This window comes from Anopheles coustani, chromosome 2 (genome assembly GCF_943734705.1).
Source record: "Anopheles coustani chromosome 2, idAnoCousDA_361_x.2, whole genome shotgun sequence".
In the NCBI taxonomy this organism is placed as follows: Eukaryota; Metazoa; Arthropoda; class Insecta; order Diptera; family Culicidae; genus Anopheles; species Anopheles coustani.
The window spans coordinates 23,718,561-23,740,919 of record NC_071289.1 but is presented as its reverse complement, the minus strand read 5'-3'; the positions used below and the strand labels follow the sequence as shown (position 1 = coordinate 23,740,919).

The 22,359-nt window shown below is 41.5% G+C and overlaps 1 protein-coding gene across 1 annotated transcript in view; it reads right to left on the bottom strand.

The window, feature by feature from the left end:
• Positions 1–896: 896 nt before the first annotated feature.
• Positions 897–22,359, bottom strand: part of LOC131264113 (uncharacterized) — a 72,237-nt gene continuing 50,774 nt past the window's right edge. The window contains exons 5-12 of the mRNA XM_058266402.1: positions 11,360–11,919; positions 8,472–9,238; positions 8,245–8,402; positions 8,032–8,153; positions 7,770–7,833; positions 6,052–6,231; positions 3,129–3,233; positions 897–3,031 (exon numbers count right to left, since the gene is read on the bottom strand). Coding sequence (XP_058122385.1) covers positions 2,898–3,031; positions 3,129–3,233; positions 6,052–6,231; positions 7,770–7,833; positions 8,032–8,153; positions 8,245–8,402; positions 8,472–9,238; positions 11,360–11,919 — 2,090 coding nt within the window. The 3' untranslated portion in view covers positions 897–2,897. The remainder of the gene's footprint in view (positions 3,032–3,128; positions 3,234–6,051; positions 6,232–7,769; positions 7,834–8,031; positions 8,154–8,244; positions 8,403–8,471; positions 9,239–11,359; positions 11,920–22,359) is intronic.

Genomic DNA, 22,359 nt, shown 5'->3' with positions numbered 1-22,359 from the left:
GGTTTGAACAACTACTGAATTGATGACACTGGCAGCACTGCATGTGTCAAATGACCGGAACTGTTGAATAAAGAATTTATTCCTGTGTGTATAGTGGAATCGGTCGCACGTGTTCCTTGTTTCCCGATCCGAAATTAGACCATATACCTCTAATTCTAACAAACTGCACCATCCTTCCACCGCATTTTAGGCCTACCACGCTCTATCCTTCGGTACTGTGGAGCTCCTCCATTATCCCACCTTACACACTGGGGCAAACATCCTCCTGAGCATCTGACTCTCGAACACGGCTAAGGCAGATTCGTCAGATTTCGACTTATGTGAGCTCTAGCCTTGCCTTAAGTGTAGTTCGTTGCACAGAAGTTCATAAACCGCGTCCGGATCATAGTTCTCTCCCTTCACGGCCAACAAGGTACTAATGATCGGCATGTAGGATTTCAGCTTTGTCTTCAAAAGATATCAAAAATACAAACCTAGTATGTATGTGTTAGGCTTTAGTTTTATTTCTTGTTTGCTTCTCTTTCTTTACATGGCATTAATTTGTGTTTTTTCCTTCAACAGTTTTAACTTCTCCGATTTCGGCCCGGCTTTTATATTAATTGATACATCGGTTTGGTTTTGGGAACTTTATGTCACAATACAATTGAATCCTCCCAGTGCAAAACGATATTTGCTTGAATTGTTTAATCTATTTCTTCTTCCGTTTTTTAGGGGTTTTTCTCTCAACTCTGCAACTTTTCATCCCATCGAGCTGTGTATGTTGACACAGAATAATGCTTCAGCCAAAAATGTAAAGCCTAGAGCCCGTGGCGAAGTATATCGGCGCGGGATGGGGCAAGGAAAGATAAATGCAGTATAGCAAAATATGTTTACTTTTGAGTGTATGTGTGTGTGTGTGTCTATGTCCCGTCTTCACCACTTATCACATCGTGCAGCAAAAAGCAGAAGAATCTTGTATGATATGCATTGGATTTGGGCCGCGAGCTTCCGGTGTGTGTCCGGATGAGGGGAAACGAGAGAGATGAACGTTAAAAATACAACTCTCCTGTAACTGAGCTGAACGGAAACAACGAAAAATCGGTATGTACATACTCGAAACGTAATGTGCACTGCCTAATTTGGTCCATCTTGTCCAAATGCATGGTCTACGGCGGCGAATGTTGATACTCCAGAGATCATTCAATAAATCGTCCCAAATGGCAAGTTCTATGAAATCTACAATGCACAAACTTGGCCAACTCAGGAGCACTATGAGAGCTTGCTGTACTTTCCCTGCCAGGAATGGTTTTCACTGTTTCTGCGCAACTGTTATTCTAATCTTTGGCATAGCAATTGTCTATCCCGTCTTGGGATGGTTGCGTTCTGCACGGTGGTTCAGTGCTAAATTTGATTTGTAAACTGTATTAATAATTGAAGGGAATTTACCTTCATCTGGTTCTTCTTCACCTTCGCCGTGTGTGATTAACATTGAAAAACTGTCTTGAAAAGTACGTGTCTAGTCAACACGAATTTCATGGAGTTGTTTTCATTTTTCCAAGCAGTTTTAAAATATCTCAGTACTGCATAGCGTTTCTTATTTCCTGTCGTTTCAAGCAAAAGCTCATCTCCATTTCCCGATTCCATAGGTACCACGGTCCAGAGACAAAACAAGATTTCGAATTATACATATATTTCTCATATGTCCGTTGGCTCTGAATTCTAATTGATCTGGTTCCCTTAACGGTGGCCGCCGGCTAACTTTCTCTAATCATGTTTGTGATTCGGTAATAGTAAACTGTTTGTGGTGCTGTTACAAGAGCGTTCCGGCGGGAGTTTTTTTTTCTATGCGTCTTCCTGCTGCTTCTAAGCTAACGTGTATCTTCTCATTCCATAGGGACATTCTTTTTACATCTGACGTTGTCCGTTCGCTCTACAGTCTTTCTGATATCTTGTGCTCCTTGTGTAGCACCGATCTACATGCAATTTTTGTACAGTTTTTCACCCATATCGCTCGCTATATAACATCCTTGCGCTACGAAACGCACCACATTATCAGAGCATCTTCCATCAAACATCGCATTTTACTACCAAAAACCACAATTTATTGGACTCTTCCGTGCCAATTTCATAAAGCGTGCATTTTAAAGTTGGATTTTGGTGCAATTGTGTTGGTTTTTTTTGTTTCCCTCGCGGAAAAGAGTCGTCTCGTTGCATCTCGTTACTATCGGTTTAAGCATTTGAAAGTGGTACTGTTTGCGTCAGTCGGGAAGTTGATACGCGCCCTACGGTTTCCAGCAGCCCGTATGCGATCCGTTGGTGCGTCATCGCCATCAAAAGAATCTCTCGATACAATGTTTTTCCTCACTGGTGACAATCTGTTCAGGTGTGCAGGGCGCAAAGAAACATTCACTTCAATGCTATACCACGATATTCTCTCCCAATCGACGAAGTACCCGCGAATGGCACGGAATCGGAAGTGTTACACGACGGTAAATATGATACGAAGGGTTTTAGTGATCGGGCAATGAAAGATTTTTTTTGCAATTTTGTTTTTCATTTCAATTTCACTTGCACTCCTTCTTTTCATTATTCCAAACTCGCCAAAAGCCCATGCCAACCGAGGGTGTACCCGTGTTAACATAAGTCGGAAGTGTTACACGACGGTAAAGAGGATGCAAAGGATTTTAGTGATCGATCGATGGCAGATTTTGTTTTCCAATTTTGTGTTTCGTTTCAATTTTGTGCTTGCATTGCGCTCTCCTTCATTAATTGTTCGAAACTCGCCGAAAGCAACCCAATCCAACCGAGAGTATATGTCTATTTTGCTGTTGATCATGGCTCAGATTTGTGTATGTTGGATTGCGGAACAATGATGCCGTTTAGGTTGGTGTGTGAGTGGATGGACAACGATAAGGTTTCTACAGCTCCGCTAGTTCCTTACTCTCTAGATCAAGGCGTTGCTTTCGCTTGTTGCGGTAGCGCATGATGACCGCAAACACGATGCCATTAACAATAAATAGGCCAGCGATGATGAACGATGGGATGAGAATATCTAAAAAGAAAGAAAAAAAGGAGAAATAATTGAAACATTATCAACACGAATAACACAACAAAGTGCTACTCCAGTATAGCAAGCATAAACCACCTACCGTAAACGGTGTCCGCCTGCTTATCCGACATGCTGTCAATATCACCAAACCTGCGCGTCTGCTCGTAATGGGACACTAGACCGCTTCCTTCAGTAGCTCGTTTTTCTAAAAATAAACACCGGGCAAAAGAGAGAAGCATTTACTACATTAGCAGGGGCTAGTTCAACAACGCTGAACGGTTCAGCTATGCGTTGGTCCGTTGTTGTGCTTAACTGAACGATTAGTTACTTAACCAAGCCCCCTGCGATGATGGGCAAACGTTGCGACAAAGAGCGATTGGACACTTCCTAGGAACGAACCAACCAACGGGCAAATGGTTCGAACTTGACTGAATCGCTCAGACGGGTGCACACATAATGCGCACGTCCGTGTAGACCAACGAGTGGCAATCAGTAGAGTTCAATCGAGGTGATAAGAGTTTAAGCTTGGCCAGAGAAACCGTCCTCAGAGAAACGCGATATTGCCAGCCGCAGATAATGCGAACTGGACACGAGGAGCGTTCACTATCAGCTGGAATACTTTCATTATGCTATTGGATTGGGATGGAATGGTCTATCAAGCTGCTCGGTGAGTAAATTGTGCGGCCTTCCGAAACGACATTCCAAAGCCAATCTAATGTAATGATGTGGTCAGACTAAATTATTCAATCGTTTGGACCTAACCGAGAAATTTGTAACGATTGCAAATACTTTTGAATATAGCGACTTCAAAATACTGTTACAGGTTTATTCATGGTGTAGTTTCTACTTAAAACAATATGTAAATGTTAAATGAAGTAAGCAAATGAAGTTAGGTGAATTTGGAGTGTAAAACTAACCAATTAAAAAATAAGTTTAACGACAATTTAAAATTTACAAATATAAAATGTAAAAAAAACGCGGAGTTAGTACAATGACATTTGAATACATATACATGGTACATCAGTAAGTTTGTACAGATTACGGCAGATATTTCATCAAGCAGAACTATCAAAATATGACCAAACCATCCAACAATCGTTAGCCTTAGTTCGTAAGGTATCGGTTGTTTTCATACAAGTTTCAACTTCAATCCTGCTTTTCGTTTTTCTTCATTCCACGGTTTTCTTCCGCCGCGCATAAATCTTTCGCCTTGTCCATTGGTTGAATATAAAATTAATCTGTGTCTTTTGTTGAAAAAAATCTTTCTCGCTTATTTCGCTATAGATGATTCATTGCGACCATGTTGAATACATGGAGCTCGCTGGCCAAACTAATGTCAACCATGCCTCTTCTGTTTCTCGCTATGTTTTGCAGCATATGCTGTACAAACCGTTGGGGCTGGCGCCAGCAGTTCGCATAGCGGAAACCATTAAGACCTAACTTGGGAAACATTAATTTAATGAATTTGTAAAAAAAAATTCATACAGAAAGCAATAGATCTCGTAGTTAATTTGATTACAAATGAATAATTCAAAATATAAACTTGGCTACACGTTGTAAAACAATGCAGTACAGTTATTTCGTAGCACGAAACATTTGTTCCCAATCTGTAACAAATATTTCAATGTGATACTTATGATCATGTTATGTAATGATGTTTTCCAACAATCTCTTGCAACTTTTGTTCTTACAGCATACACATACGCATTTCCATGCGCGGCTCTACTAGTTAGCGATTGCGTGTGAACGACCTCAATGATATTCGGCATCCGTGAAGTGTCAAGTGACAGCTCGTACGTTGCGCGCACGTGGTCCGCCGGTGATGGAAAAGGTAGAGTTAAATTTTCAAAACATAAAAAAGGAAATGAAAAAGATTCCGAACGTGTTTACGGAACGGTAAGCGATTGTGCGTTTATATTTAACCGACAATTACGTAGTTGCAACGTCACAAACACATCTTATTGTGTTCCTTCGTATACTATACATGTTTTTGGAGACGCAAAATTTTCAGTTAAAATTCCGCTGCGTTAAAACAGATGTGTTAGAACAACACTTCGCTTCATAGTTAAATGCTTGCCGCACCACGTTGGCTTAAGCATAATGTTATAGTGAATGTCACCTCTTCGGGCAATTCGTCAACATCTGCAGTTTTAAAACTTGTTAAACAAATTGACTGAATAAAAACAGCACGGTCGTTGCAACCTACACAGTGCAACAAAATGCATTCTGGTGGGCACAACATGCATCGTAGGGCAAGTTGGGGCAATAGTGACCGCGTCTGTACAAAGATAACTCTTAATTTTCGTTAATAGCATAACAGTTCGGACCTGAAAACATGTATACAACACATGTTTTCTGTTCTTAAAAAAATGTTTTTTGTCCTTCAGAAAAGAGATTACAATTTTGAAGGGCTTCTTTTAGCGAGCCAACATAAGCCTACTGTAAACGTCTGCTCATAACGTCATATTGAATGAAGCAGGATAGAAGAAAGATATATTTATACAAAAAGCGCAGCAGATTGCCTTTAAAATAAGCCATTGTAATCAGCCCCAGCTTCCCTTAACTTTCGCTCCTGAAACGCACACAAACAAATGCACCAACGCGTACAGTTCTTTCGCCATTGACGTCGGTTGTTTACGGTAAACAAACAGGAAACGGTATCACTGTTTCCTCTGGCCGCCACTTATTATATCACACACAAATCAGTCAAATGTCATCCACTTTGAACTGTATTCTTAAAACAACCAACCGAACGCGAACTGCGCATTGTGTGTTTGGTCTTGCTATTCGAGAATAATTCGTTTACCTCCTCCGAGATCCTCTTCTTCCATACATAGCACCAAAGTTTCTTCAATCCTTCGTGAGAAAAACACACAAGCCGTGGGGTAACTCTCTTTTTCGGGCAGCGCCCCTTTTTTTCGCCATCGAGGCTCTACACGCACGAAAGTGAAAGTAGCATGCAGCCGGAAGTGCATTTTGTGCCACAAATGCAGCAGCTGGCAGCAGAACACGGCGATACTCACCGATGCAGGCCGGCAGTGGACGGTTCCACGTGTGTTTCGCTGTGCAGATCAGCTCGCGACTGCTTTCGCCCGTGTCGGGGAAAACGTACAGCGGATCACAGACGAATTTCGCTCGACGCTCGGTCCGCCGGACCAGCTGCATGTGTCCCGGCGTCGGCGAGGGTACTTCGCATCCTAGCGCTAGAATTAGAAGGAGGAAAAGAGAAAGATTAAATGAATGCAGAAGATAAACGAGGAAAGGCACAACCGCCAAAGGGCAACATAATGGGAGAGAATTCACTGAACAGTGAGAGAGAGAAATCATCAAACGCAGCGGTCGGCAACCTTGTCGGGCTAAGACGTCTTAATCATCTTTTTACCACTGCCAAGCAATATGCTAAACAAAAGTTACATTTCCAAATTCCCGATCTACAAAAGTGTACATTTGGTAAAGGCCTTTGCATTAGATAATGTTTAATTGATTAATTTCATAATCCGAAGATAACATTTTACTTGAAAAAGAAACTTTCTATTTACGAACAACTATAATAAAACAAATTCGAATAATACCAATAGAGTTAGTTTTTTTCAATTCACTGTCTTAAAAATGTTAAGACTTTGATGCTTTGAAACAAAGCAGTCAGAAATGCGTGCAGAAAAAAAAAATAAATAAAAACATCGATAAGGAAATAATAATCTAGTCCGAGTTAAATTACCACTAGTTCATCAAAGTCTAGAGCAAAAAGTTCTAACATATAGTACGACAAATTAACGCCAGCACAAACTTATGTACATTTTTTGACTACCACTGACCAAGAGAAACAAAAACCGAGTGAGACGAAGAAATGTCGTAGATTTTATTCATGCGCTGCAAACGTAATTACGCTTATCCCATTATCAGAAAAGTATTGCAAATATCCTGTAATTTGGCTTATAGAATGGTATTGCTGCAACAGTGCAAGAATCACGTGAATAACTTGTCATGGAGGAGTGCCGCAAGAAATTGAACAAATAGCAATTGAACAATAGCAAAGGAAAAATTCTACCACCTCTAGGGAGACAGCGAACCATACGTTTTCTTACAGTCGTTGGCAGCTATCTTTGCCTCTAGCCCACCCCATGATTATCGAATTCTACCTCTAACTCATCTGACATTGTCTCTAAATCATCAGGCACACTGGCTCCCCTAATTTCACAAAAGTATAACAAACTCCCTTTTTCGACAGACCTAGCGCAGTCCGCTCGCTGCGCTCGTCGCGGGCGCGTCGCCGTTTCAAATTCATTCGGCGAAACACATTGATTTATACTGTCTATCCTATGCAGTTTTTCCAAGGCCAATTAATATGTAACATTAGATTACCCTCCATTCAAGCTAAATTGCATGATTAGTTTACGGCGAACCGTTAGGGTTCAAATATTCGAAAAGAATGCATGCGTCGAACTTTGCATAGCTTCAGGGACAAATCTGCACCAGCAGGAGGATGAAGATCCAGGCCGGGGCTTCATTTACCCTTTTATCCATTTTTCTATTCCATCGTTCGTTTTCGATCACGGCTCCCTTTGATTTTTGCGTTCCTCATTATGCTAAATGTTAGTTCATTGGTTTCTCGATACAAATTCGTCTCATCTAAGCATAATTTTACCTAGTAAAATTGCTCCATTTTCTGCCAGGTTGTTATCGATTCAAAACAAGCCCAAGGGTAAATAACCAGCTGGTCAAAATCAAACAGTACACTCACCTGTGTAATGTATTAGCACGCCCCGCTTGGGATAGATGACTTTGGTTGTTGTGTGTATGGAAACCTGCATTGATGGTTGTAGTACAAGCGACGCGTGAAAAGAAACAAAACGTATATGTTAGAACATCCTGCACGCTCAAGGATACAAACGTGCATGGCAATGGCAGCAATCGCATGCCGCATGGCTGATGGTTTGAAGAAAGCTATTAATCATGCTTTACATCTTTTGTGCCTCTTTGGCCTAGTAACGCGATTTACCTACCTCAAGCCTCTCCTGTATGCTAACGATCTCGATCAACCGGTTACTTTCCGAACAGCTGTGGAAGAGCGTTCGATTCGTGTTCAAATCGACTACTTGCAGATAATCCCGGCATTCTTCGTCAACTGCCATGCGATGAGAGATGAGATGAGAAACGAATGAACACAGTCCAGAATAATGATTACATAGTTTTTTTCCTACGTGCCGCACACTTACATCGCAGTGCCAAATCCAGCACGGTCAACTTTATACGCTGATGCAGTCCGGCATGCAATGTCCACCGACAAACACTTTCACCAATATAGTACTTCGGATAGCTGGGGGTCATAAGGAATCCTTGATGCAGAGGATGGTTCAACTGAGTCCGTTGCACGCTGCAAATCGAGAGTTAAGATCACATGGAAGATAGTTTGTACCACACGCCAAAGTAAATCTTAAGTTACCTGAGATACTTTCTGTGCGGCCTTTCGGACGAACCATCCGAATCGTGGTCGGTACGCCCTACGTTGCTATCCTTATCATCGATATCGTCTAAATCGTCTTCGTCGTCGCCTTCATCTTCATCGTAACCACCGACCGGTGGATAGGGACCCTGGCTTTCGTCGAGTTCCTGCCGCCGGACAGTGTCTTGAATGGTCTGAAACGTTCGGTTGTTAAAACTGAACGGCGTACTGTCGCTTTCCGAATAGACACCAGTGTCTTTGGTCCGATTATCCGCTCCCTCATGTTCCGGAAGATCTAATCCAGTTTCGTCCCAGTGTCCTAGGGTCGTTTCCACGACAGAAAGGGCTGGCGAACCCGACGGTTCCACAACCGGCGTAGCCGCACTTGTGGTTCCCATGCGGGTTGATGTTATCAACCCGATGACACTGATATCGCCATCCGATTCGCGAGTGGTCGCTTCCGTTGGTAGCAGTTCGGTGTCGTAAATTTCCACGTCCTTCGTTGGCGCCGGTAGGACCACGATGTCCAGCGTTTCGGTTTGTTCACTGCCGTCGCTCGTGGTGAAGTCGTCCACCCCTCGCTGCTGCTGCTGCCCGGCGGTGTCCACCACCACCACCGGTTGCTCTTCCCTTCCGTCGATGATTTCATTCTCGCTGTCGTCCACCACGATCTCGACGTCCTTCTTGAAGTAGTACTCGTTGCCAATCTGCTTTATGTCCTCCACGACGTCCAAATTGCTTGGCAAAATTTTCAGCACACGAAAGTCCTAGCGATGCGGTCCGTATCCGATCCAATGAGTAGAAAATTAAACGGAGAAAAAGCGAAACGAAAACTCCCATTAATTTACGGAATTTAGCAATGTCGCAGGCACGAGGAGGAACGATAATAAAAAACGGACAAATGACACCTTCCGCTTCTACCTACCCTGATGGGGTTATCGTAACAGGGTCGCGGGACTAGGTACACCAACCTTTTAACATTCGTGACCAGCCCATTTGGAGAGGGTAGCATCTCGGCTGGCCCCCCGTACGTGGAAATGGTTTCATTTATTTTATTTATTGTGCACATTCATTGCAACACCACCGGTGTGTTATGGCCTAGATGATTGTGCGCTGACCCCACTGGGGCAGGTCTTCAGGGTGAGATAAATTAAAATAAAAGTATCCATCTCAAACATCATCACAATGGCACCCAAAGGTACCCTTATCCGTGTCTCACTATTTCATTTTAAATGTTGAATTTAAGTTAGCAAAACTCATTAAGAAAGGTGTCTCCCTCTCTTGAGGCATTTGTCGTTTGAGCGAGGATTCGCAACCATGTACACTTATTTAAATAAAGCAAGCTTTCAACTTTTTATAGTTTCCTGCTCGTTTCATCTTACTTTCTTATATTGTTTTTCATACACACATTTTTTCATTGCTCGCAAGCACATCCAAATAAGATAATTACTAAAGTGCCAAGCCTTAATAGATGGTGTGTTAATGATAACATCAGTAAACCTAAGCCAAAAGATTGTTTTATCTAAATGTTACCGATCTCACAAAACATAAATTTTACAGTTTAAAACAAGTATGTATAATAAAACTGCCACTGAAAAATGAACAACTAGCGGCTAAATCTGGCACCCGATGAGTCAAATACACATGCGTCACAAAGAAGATAAACGGACGACATTTTGAAGAAACACTTCCACGAACGCACCAACCGGCGATAAATGTGTGAGAAACTGATTAAACAGGTGTACCGAATGCTGCCATGCAAACAGCTTTTCGTTGCGAAGGTCTTGTTGGCCGCTCGTCGATAAAATGAAATCAGTACTGGTTCCTAGACGATCATTTCAAGTTTGGATCTTGAGCCGTTTTACACGGACTTCTAAAACGAGGTAGCAAGAATTGCATCAACCAGCGCTACACCATGAAGTTTCTTTTGCTTTCCGTTGTATTGTGCGCCTTTGTGGTTAGTTATACAAAGTGACCAGATGTCGATGTGCAAACGTACCCGAATCTTAACTGTATCCTATCTTCCGTCAGGCCTCCGGTAGTGCGCAGACAAAATCACCCAGCGTCTTTAAAATGCAAAAGGGACTGGGGGATATGCTTGGACTGGTGAAGGATCTGACATTGGCAGTCAACGACGTGATGAGCGACATCAACGTGCAGGCGGCCCTGAACAACGCTAAAACAGCTATAGCCGGCATCAAAAACCTATACGCGACGTACGGAACGACTAACAGCAACGCGGTGTCACTCGCACAGCGAACCAAATTGCAGAACGCGCTGAAGACCTTCCAGACCAACATTACCAACTTGGAAACGACGCTCGGACAGTTCCCACTGTCGCCATCAAATATCGACCCCGCACTGAAGGCGGTTCACAATACTTTCCTAGCCCTAGGTGGATCCATTGTACCGCTGTAGTTGTACCTCTCGAAACCGGGTGGTCTTGAAATTACCCGCAATAAATTCTCTGTTGTGTAATTTCTTCTCTTACTAACATGAACATGCTAAAGATGTCTCTTTATGGGTATGATATCTCCTATGTGATATCGTAATATCCTCAAATAGTATTTAGGGAAGCTACTCTATTCAGGTGTAAGACAGTTCACCTGCGTCAACAACGACTTTTAGGCGAGCCACGTCACTTTGTGTTCCATTGTGGAGCATTGTATGTGTGTTCTATCCGACGTGTTCCATATTTGATGTACGGATTTTGCATATCCACTAGATCAAATGAAACATTTGACTCAGTTGATTGAGTTCCAGTCAGTCACTACACATTAAAGACATGTTCACAAGCAAAAGAATACCGTAAACGCATTTGATAGCTGCGAATTGATACCTAGCAAATGAGCTGTGCTTGACCAAAAAGTCATGTGCCACTATATTACCTGCGAGAAAACTTTCTGCCTCTGCCGACTCCGGCTGCGTGTAGCTTCCGTTTCGGGATTGCGCTCGTCCGTATCATTCTGCTGTTGGTGTTCGTGCTGCTTTTGCTGTAGCTGGTGCTGCAGATGCTGCTGCTGTTGGAGCTCCGACTCGTCGATGGGCTTAAATATCTTCAAATTGTGAAACGAGTGCACCGTGGCCGCCTGGAGCGCTTCGGCGCGGGGCTCCCCGGCTCGAACCATCCGTGCGTAGGGGCTGCTACCACCGTAGTCATTCTCGAAGTCCGATGCAACCCGTAAATCTTCCGCAACTGTGCCATCCTCCCTGGTGCCATGCCATCGAGCATCATTAGCGAATCCATTAGCGGCTCCATCGAGCATTGGCTCCCCGTTCGGCTGCTGCCAGCTCGGTGCAGGACTTCCGGCATGGTTAGTGGTGGCTTGTGGGTGGTAAACGTCACCGACGGCGTCCTCGTCCTCCTCGTCGTCACCGTCCAGTGACTCCCAGTGGACCTCGTTGCCCACTATCAGGTGCCCACCGCAGTACTTGCTGATGCGGAATTCTGCAACGAACGCAAGGTGGAGAGGATTAATGATGGGTGGCCAGCACTTCTAATTAAGAACTTGCACACAATTTTGGGAGCGATTACGCGACATCACGATGCACCTATTATTTATGAAGCATATGTCACCAGTGACGGTTAAGTGAAACCGGTCCCAACCTGTACTGCAAATATCATCTTAAGTGTATTGTGGTTAATAGTGTCACATAACCTTGTACCGATAAAGTTTGCGAAGCCAATCCATTGTCAAGGTTTCAGCCCTTAAATTAACACTTATTAGGTTGGGAGTTGTGAAGCTGGACATTTAACCTGTTAAAAAGATGCGTTTGCTCATAAAATTCACAATTTTTGTTTAATAACATTCCCAATTCTTTCAACAACAAGTTAAAACTCTCTTTAAAAAAATGTATTTGTTTCACTGAAATGAATCCGTTGTATGACTAGTTTCAGAATATGGTTAAGTTGTGCATTAATTCTTCCACCTTGTATTTTGCTGTTGCACCTTTCATTTTGAAGATAGTGTAGCTACATTGAGAAATAAATTTTCTAGCGATGTAGCTTTAAAATTTTAGTTGAAAAGCCAACATTAAGCGCCATTCTTGATAAATTAATATCTTTTGAATATTCAGTAGAAATTGAAAAGAGTTAAATACGCGGTGACCAACGATAATCTATAACTAAGAACTGCCAATAGGTAGAAAGGTCGTAGGTGAACGATGATTTTGCTCTGAGTTACTGATATAGGAACAAATTTGATGGAAATGCTCTTCGTCATGGTGTATTTTGCAATTGGTAGACATTTACAAATGATATTATATATTCATATGTGCAGTCAATGTGAACCTGCCAATTAGTAATAATTGTACATACTTAAATCATTTGCTGGATACCAGTCTGATTTCTACATCTTCTAATTTTTTATTTTTTATTTTATTGGTACCTACAAAATATTTATTCCATTTATTTTAAGGTCAGCATATTTTTAAGTTTCACCAGGTTCTCACTATCTGTGCTCTACATTCTTCCCTGTAACGTTTCACACTCGTGAATTTTTCTCAAACAATTTGACGGAACAGTTTTAAGAAATGGATTTGCAGGCGTTTGACTAGAAGATGCGCAATCTAAGGGGTTTGAAGCTCTGAGCCTTTCCGCAAACTTCAACGGGATACTGTCCCAGTCCAGGTCTGTTATGCAATTAAATCCAATATTGATATCAAACCCTTCGTTTGGAATATATTTTAAGTCCAGCTGCTGCAGCTTATTGTGGCTTAAGTCTAAAAAGTATAGATTCGGTGGAAACGTGTCTTCGTTCAGGGTTACGTGGCGTAAATTATTGTGGGACAGTTGTAGTGAATTTAGATTTCGCATGCCTGCAAACTTCCATATTTCATCGAGGTGCAGCTGGTTGTAATGAACACTGAGGGCAGTTATATTTTCGAAGACCAACTGTGAGCACATTGGTAGCTGTACCAACTGGTTTTTCGATATAACTAAAATACGAATATTCGGAACCACCCACTGACAACAGTCCAGTTTTTGGATACGATTAAAGGACAGGTCTAAGTTTGACAAGTTACGTGAATTCAGGGAACCAGATACCACGCTTATCTGATTATGGGAAAGATCGAGCGTATGCAGCGCTATCATTGAATTGAACAGATCCGTGTTGATGCTCTGCAGCTTGTTACCCCGGAGAAACACGTAGCGTAGCACAGGGTAAAGTTCCGGTTGGGTTCGGTAGTACAATGCATTGATCTTGTTGTTGCTAAGGTCCAAGACAGTTAACTTTATCAACCCTGCAACAAGGTCCAAATTCACAGCCCGTATTATTGACTTGGTGATCGTAAGACGTACTAGTTCCTTCAGTGTTGCAATCGATCGGGGCATCTGTTCTAGCCTGCTGTAATCTACTTGCAACACCTGAGTTCTGGTGTTTATACCGAAGTTAAGCGTCCTGAGATAGGTGTACTCAAGTCCTAGAAATGTCAGACGGCTGTTATCCTTCATTGTAAAGTTTCGAATCGCAGACTTTACAATTCTTAGTGTCATCAGTCGAACGCCAGCCGAAACGTGATCTTCCACGAGCGCACTATTGACGGACGAAACCAACAGATTTGTTAGTTTCACCTCTCTATAGTTGTCAGGAATATGAGTCAAGACGAACGTGCCTTCTTCACGAGGATTCCAGTTCCGTATCTGACACTGATAGTCTAGTATACATTGGAATATTAAACATAAGGCAGGTTGTAGCTGAATTAGTATCAAAATAACACTATTGTTAGTAGAAGAGAGAAAAATTGAAATGAACAAATGTTGCTAAATTATAAACATTTAAAAAAACGAACCAATGAAACATATCAGTGCTTTTATATTCGATTCAAGAAACCACTGAGTACCACACAACAAAACTGTCACTATATCTCATCCAACCGAGATACAAAATGAACTGTACACGTTTGCCTTTGAAACGACTGAGATATTTTTTGGCGGTTATTTTTAAACAGTTTTTTTATCATGCAAATTAACTTCATACATGGGAGCAATCGAGCGTACAAGACGATTAGTCACAGTTATGGTGGAGACTAATTCATATTCGTTGTCAAGTGCTGTAGTTGAATTAGGCATGAAATATTAAAAAGAAATGATACTTCAACAAAATTACAACCCATGATCTTTCTTTGTATTTAAATGGCTATAATAGGCATGAAATATTAAAAAGAAATTATACTTCAACAAAATTACAACCCATGATCTTTCTTTGTATTTAAATGGCTATAATCAAGCACGGCTAACGAGCGCAAAGAGTTCAGATGTATCCAAAAGAAACTTTTTTTTTTCGAATAAAATTGAACTAAATGTTTTAGCTGGAAACGATTAGTTCGTAAACGAAGCTGAAACCGAGTGGTTTGAGAAGCCCACATCATGAAAATCATGGAGAACAATTTGAAATCGTATATAAATCCCATACGAATAGAGGAAAACTGTCACGATGCTAAAGAAATAAGCCACAACTGGACCATATTCTGAAACTTAGTTAGACATCCTCAGCAACAAGTCAACCAAGTGGTGCTACGAGATGACGCAGGGGTTTCACAGGTACGCTTTTATTCAAACCTTACTATCCACACCATACGAGACTTCAGCAAAACAGATATTTCAGAACAGTGAAAACGCCAGTCCATAATAAGAAAACTTTAAATAATCATTTAAGAACAGATTTTTATATTGAATAGAAAGGAATATCCTTGTGAAAACTAATATATTTTTCGTTACAGGGTTTGACAGATCAACTACAACCTCCAGCAACATTCTTTGAAAAGCAAACTTTCATTCACAACAGGAACAATATTAAAGTTGTATCGTCAACTGCATTATCAGTCATCATCACGTCATAACTAGACAGGGAGGGCGTAACTGAAAAGAAGCCTGCCAATGAGATGAGGACGTGAACGTTGACGCCCGGCGTTCTGGTGTTCGTGTCCAGAACGCTCATCTCATTGACAAGTTCCTTTTCGGCAATGATCAGTTACGCCCTCCCTGTCTAGTTATGTCATAATGCTTACTGATAACGCCCCTGTACGAGAGGAGGAGAGTTACTGATAACGCCGTTGACGTTGCCACTTTAATTTTGTTGTTGTTGTGAAAGATTGTCTGCTTTACAAAGAATGTTGCAGGAGTTTGTAGTTGATATGTAAAACCCGGTATCTATGATTTTAAATTCAATATCATTCACAGGATATGGTACTTTGCATAGAGAATTCGAGCCGAACTGATTTCTTTTTCTTTTTCTTTTAGATCGAAAACCTTAGGAATCCTGATGCTTATCGTTGGGAAGTGCTCAGCAATGCAGATGACGTGTAATTACGATGATTGCACAATAGAGCATTTGACAAACGATACATGGGAGGGCCTTTTCCCTCATCGTTCACAACCCTTTTTGCATTTAACTATCGCACTTACGTACATGGCAAGCATAAACTTGCGCAATTTAAAAACCGGAGCCTTAAAGATCCAGGATTCGCATGTAGGCAGATTGATCATACCGTCCACTTGCAACTTAACCTCCCTTGAAGTAGAGCGTGTGCGTATCGGAAAGCTTGAAATGGACTGGAACGAGCATTTACTGCATGTTACATCCTCCCGCGCGCTGATAGGTTCTATTGATTGGCTTACAAATCTCACCGCCCTAGAAACTGTAAGCATATCTCGCTGTCATTTGAAGTCAGTAAGTTTGGATCTGTTCCGTAACGCACCCAACTTGGAGATTATGGAGTTGATTCACGCTCAAATCGATCAGTTGCACTTCCCGGAAGAGCGACACCAATGCTGCGGCAACCTAACGGACCTTAATCTGTCCTACAACGACTTGCCAACGATCAATCTGACACAGTTTAGCGAATTATCGTCCCTGACACAGCTAAGCATTGCATTTAATAGGATCAATCAACTACTGGGTACACTTACCACGAAGAGTCTGGTAGGCCTGGATCTATCAGGTAACCAAATTACTACTATCGAACTGTGCCAATGGAATGCGACGTCGTTAACTAAGCTGAACTTGAGCCAGAATAGGCTGACCCACATGTTTCGATGCGTTAATCGTTTGGAAGCGCTGTGGTACCTTGAGCTTAATAGCAACTCAATAATCAAGATAGACTTTGCCATGTTCGCGACAAATTCGATAAAGAGGCTCAATCTAGCCTCCAACAACATTAGTGAAGTATCAAATCGCCAAAGCATTGCTAGAGATACGATTGTAATAATGGATGGACATTCGAAGTGAATACGGTTGTTTCATATACAATTACAAACAGTTACAAGGTAATTGAAATAAATATTTGCTTCCACACTGTATAGTTTTATTGATTTCTTTAACTTCTTGAAAATCGTATGTGTTTTTCATTGTTCTTTTGTGGAGCTGTGCGTGGCAAGTAAGTTGTGTGTTACGTATGATCATATGAGCCTTTGTGAAAACTTTAACGGAATATTAGAAGTAAAGAGAAGAAAGCACCACTGTCAATAAAAAATAATTTTGTAAAGTATAAGTTTATCATGTCGTTGGATTGTGGTATCTCACAATGATTAAACATTAGCTTATTTTCACGATTTCCATGAGCGAAACACACTCCATGTGATCAGTTAATTCTACTCTGTAACGTTTTACACTCGTGAATGTTTCTCAAACAATATGACGGAACGGTTTTTAGAAATAGATCGGCTGGCGTTGGACTTGCAGAAACGCAATCGAAAGGGTTTGAAGCTCTGAGCCTTTCCGCAAACTTCAACGGGATACTGTCCCAGTCGAGGTCTGTTATGCAATTAAATCCAATATTAATACTAAACCTTTCGTTTGGAATATATTTTAGGTCCAGCTGCTGCAGCTTATTGTGGCTTAAGTCTAGAAAGAATAGATTCGGTGGCAACGTGTCTTCGTTCAGGGTTACGTGGCGTAAATTATTGTGGGATAGTTGTAGTGAATTTAGATTTCGCATGCCTGCGAACTTCCATATTTCATCGAGATGGAGCTGGTTGTAATGAGCATTGAAACCAGTTAAATTTTCAAAGACTAACTGTGAGCACATTGGTACTTGTACCAATTGGTTTTTCGATATAACTAAAATACGAATGCTCGGAACCACCCACCGACAACAGTCCAGTTTTTGGATACGATTAAAGGACAGGTCTAAGTATGACAAGTTTCGTGAATTCAGGGAACCAGATACCACGCTTATCTGATTATGGGAAAGATCGAGCGTATGCAGCGCTATCATTGAATTGAACAGATCCGTGTTAATGCTCTGCAGCTTGTTACCCCGGAGAAACACGTCACGTAGCACAGGGTAAAGTTCCGGTTGAGCTCTGTAGTACAGCGAATTGATCTTGTTGTTGCTAAGGTCCAAGAGGCTTAGCTTTATCAACCCTGCAACAAGGTCCAAATTCACTGCTCGAATAAACGATTTGTTGATGGTCATCCTTTCCAGTTGCTTCAACTTAGGAATCGATCGAGGTAACTCCTTTAGTTTGCTGGCAACAATTTTCAATATCTTAGTCGTGCAGTTGGAGCCGAAAGATGTTGTGGTCAGATACGTGCGCATGAGGAATAAATACTTCACACTGCTGTTATCTCTCATTTTGAATTCACGTATCACAGAACTTTCAACCGTTAACATATGCGGAATCGTTTGATTTACGTGACCTTCTATCAAGGCAGTATCGATCGATGATGTCAACAGATTTGTTAGTGTCAATTGTAAACTATTGTAAGGGATATGACTCAAAACAAACGATCCTTCTTCACGAGGGTTCCAGTTCCATATTTGACACCCAATATCCCATGAATCACAAAGGAACCGTAATGGTAGTATTGGTAATACTAGAATTAGTAGTAATGCGACACTAATAGAAAAAAATCATGCATTAATTATTTTACAGTCAATGTTCCAGTCTTTCACATACCTTCTGTACAGAGAGGCGGCTTTTATTTTCATTATGTACAATGCAAACAAAAACGACAACCTATTTCTTCGTATTTCAAACAACGACTACCTGCTCTGATTAACCTCCCTTTTATTATATATCCTAATTTCCTGTGATCATAAATCCGTGATAATAATAAAAATCCATTTGCCCCATTAACTCCGGAACATCTATTATGTTAACCTCGAATTGACAGTACTTTTTCCCACTTAAAAAGAACATTAATTTCTGCTGTCTAAATTTAAATGCAATCAATGTTTATGAAATTTTGAAAAATCATCATGATTATACTAATACTGATGCGTGCCTGAATTATGATGAAATGTCGATTCCATACGATTCGTTTCGAGTAACGTCTAATATAATATACCTGATGAAGTACTAAGCTCAATTCTACAGTTTTACTGTGCATCACGTTTAAGCAAGGTTTGACGCAAAAAACCGTTTATGTCCAACGACAACTGAATATGACTGCAAGTTGTTTATTTCAAATTTAGTATTAATAGAATTTTACATTTTTATTTTCATTTACTACAAAACAGTACACTTTTAAAGTCACAATATCCATTAAATATCAAACGAAAATATATATCTATTTCCATTTCTAAATAGTTCCATTTGTAAATCGTATTGTTATTTTGCTGCTTTTTATTTATTGTACCAAAGTTGTGGTAATGAAAATTTCCAGAACGTTTTTTTTTACACGGTTATTACGTTATTTTCTATTACCGTCAAACTTAATTCATCAATTTCACGCTACTTGATAGTGCATTCAATGTTATTTCGTTTGCAATGTTCTTTTTGTTTGATATCATATGGAACCGACGTTCCTAAGCTACAATCTAAAGGATTATTTGACATTTGTAGCGTCGAGATGTTTTTTGAAATAGTGTGTACGTTTAAACTTGTGATGCAGTTTGATGCCAGATTTAGATAAAAATCGAAATTTGGAGCATAAGCGACCTCCACGTGCTTTAGCTTATTTTGAGAAAGATCTAGTCTTGTCAACGTTAATGGTAATGTTCTTTCGGTGAACGTTACCGATGACAACTGATTATCTGCTAAATTCAAAAATTCAAGACTTTGAGCATTTGCAATCTTCGACAATTCATCAAGATGTAACTGATTATTGGATATATCAAACGACTTTAAGTTTACGAAAGCAGTTGCAATGCAGTTTGGCATATGCTTCAATCTATCGTTGGTAATTGCCAGTGTATGGACATTAGGAACATTCCACTGACAACAGTCTAACTTTTGTATGCGGTTGAAAGACAGGTCTAAAAATGTTAAATTCCTTGCCATTAAGGATCCAGACACCACGCTTATCTGATTGTGCGAAAGATCGAGAGTAGTTAGCGCTATCATGGAGTTAAACAGATCCGTGTTGATGCTTTGCAGCTTATTCTCTCGCAGAAATACGTCGCGTAACACAGGGTAAGGTTCAGATTCGGTTCGATAGTACAATGCATGGATGAGATTTTTGCTTAGGTCCAAGAATTCTAACTTTGTCAACCTACTGAAAGTATCCCAATTCACTGTTCGTATAAGCGAGTTGCGAATCGTAAGCCTTTCTACTGCCTTCAACTTAGCAATCGATCGCGGCACCTGTTCCAGCTGGCTGAAAGCAACTTTCAAAGTCTCTACAATGCAGTAAGTGCCGAATGTTAATGACCTTAGAAGCGTACTTTCGATTATCAAGAACTCTACCCGGCTGTTATCTTTCAAGTTAAATATCCGGACAGGAGAACGGACAATATCCAATGCTCGTAATTTTGGTATGTGATCCTCTATGTCCAAAGTATCGAAGGAGGACACCAACAGATTTTGGAGCTGTAGGTTGGTGTAGTTCTCAGGAATATGGCTCATGGCAAACTTTCCTTCCTCACGCGGGTTCCAATTGAAAATCCAACACTGATAATCTGTATCACATTCAAAACGTAAGGAATTTGTTGAAATAACTTGCAATAGCAATATAATCGCACTGAAAAAAGAAAAACAATGCAGTATTTGAAAACAGTTAGATTGAAATAAAAAAATATTCAAGATACCTTTTACAAACAGTTTTTAATTTGTGGTTTTTTAAATACGAGTGTGGCAACGTTGAGCACTGCATGATATTTTTCGACTACTTTCGAGAACAGTTGGTACACTACTGCTTTTGTGATTGAATGATCGTTTGCCTTTATGGATGACAGCCATGAATTCAATAACTGAGTAAGTTGATCTTTGCTACTACCGCGTGAAAATGTCTAAATATAAAGCTCATTAGGACCACATGCTATTATCAGACAACAAATATCCATCCATGCGTAGGGATTGTGTCTGCGTTTGAATAAAAATTGCCGTCTGATAGCAGTGAAGCAGAACCACGCGCTTGTTGAATCGTGCGGTGGGAATTATAATGGTCGTTTAGCTTTAAAAATGTCAAACAGCTATAAAAAAAACACCCGTACATACGAGCATAAGTTGCTTTTGAAGTCCAACTATATTGAATATTATTAGAAATATTTGTGTCGGACATTTATTTTGGGAATCAAAGAGATAAATGCAGTTGCAAATTGATAAATGGCGAACATCAAGGTGAAATAGTTTAGTGAAATACCATACTGAACCTGCGCAACATCATTCGCTCACTTAGCGCCTTTCAAATGATCGTACCGTATCGTATTTTCGTCTTCTTTACCGTAATGGCATTAAGGTTTGTCTACGTAGATAATCAGTCCCTTAGCAACAGGGAAGATCCGATCGCAGTTGGGACTGTAATCCACGCCGCTGGCGCCTAGGGGATAATTTTCTTAATACCGTACTCGCACCAAGCCTATTCCGCACCCCCGAAACGATCATATATACTATTAAAAAGGAAGTAAATGTTGAAATTGAGGACAGCACTTGCATTTTATTTTGTTTAGTCACAGTAACATTTTATTTACGCGGAAGGCCACTGTTGTGTTACTAAGGCGGTTGCGATTAGTCACCCATTCGTTAACGTCACATTGTAAAATACGTTAAAACTAGATCCTAGTGAGCTATCGGAAGTACCTTCGACTTGTTTGCATCTGGACAGTCATTTTTGATGTATTTGATGTTCTTATTATTGTGTTTTTTAGCATCAACTAGTGCAGCTTTCCGCTCTTCGGAAGATACCAGTGGCCGTATGCCAGCTCGACAGCGTGTGGTGATTCGGGAAGCGTTAGTGGCACCACCGCCGGGCGGATACAGTCCCGGACTACGCAACAGCCGTTCCCACTTGTAGCGACCCTTTAGCAGCTGCCTGAGCCGACACTTCCCATTGATGAACACGGTCTGGATGCCGGTGGCCGTTAGCGGGCAGTGAGCCAGATAGGCCGAACCGTCCTCGTTGCACACCAGCAAGCTGGTGGCGTTGGTCGCACTCGGGTACGGTACGAACGGTCTCGGGCAGACCGCATTGGCCATTCCGGGCGCGTCCGGGTGGCATACCGGTTGGCAGGCGGTAACGTTTCTTATCAGCACCCTTGGATTGGTCCGACACGATCGCGAACTGCGGCCGCACGATTGTTTCCTGGCGTTGAAGTATCGCCTGCCCGAGCGCGCTGAACCAGCGCAAGACATCTCGGTGGCCTTGCCATTCTCGCAAACGTAATACTTGGTGCAGGTCGTCTCGTGCGGTAGCCTCAGAGAGGCCACATCTGGCGGACAGAGGTAGTCTGGTGCGGACGATGCATTGTAGCAGCTGGCGGGTGGGTTGGCGACCGTCCTTAGAGCCTGCTGGGCTGTGCTGCCCATAAGAAGACTTGTCAAAACAATAGCACTTGCCATCATCGAATGTGCTGCTAACACCAGGGCGCTCGTACTGCACCGCCACATTTCTCTAACCGTTGCTACCGATACCCGTTGTTACACTGAACAAACGCTTAATCTGTGTGAGACCGGCGGGCACCGGCTCGGACCGGGTTGACCTACCAATGAACGGTGGAACGT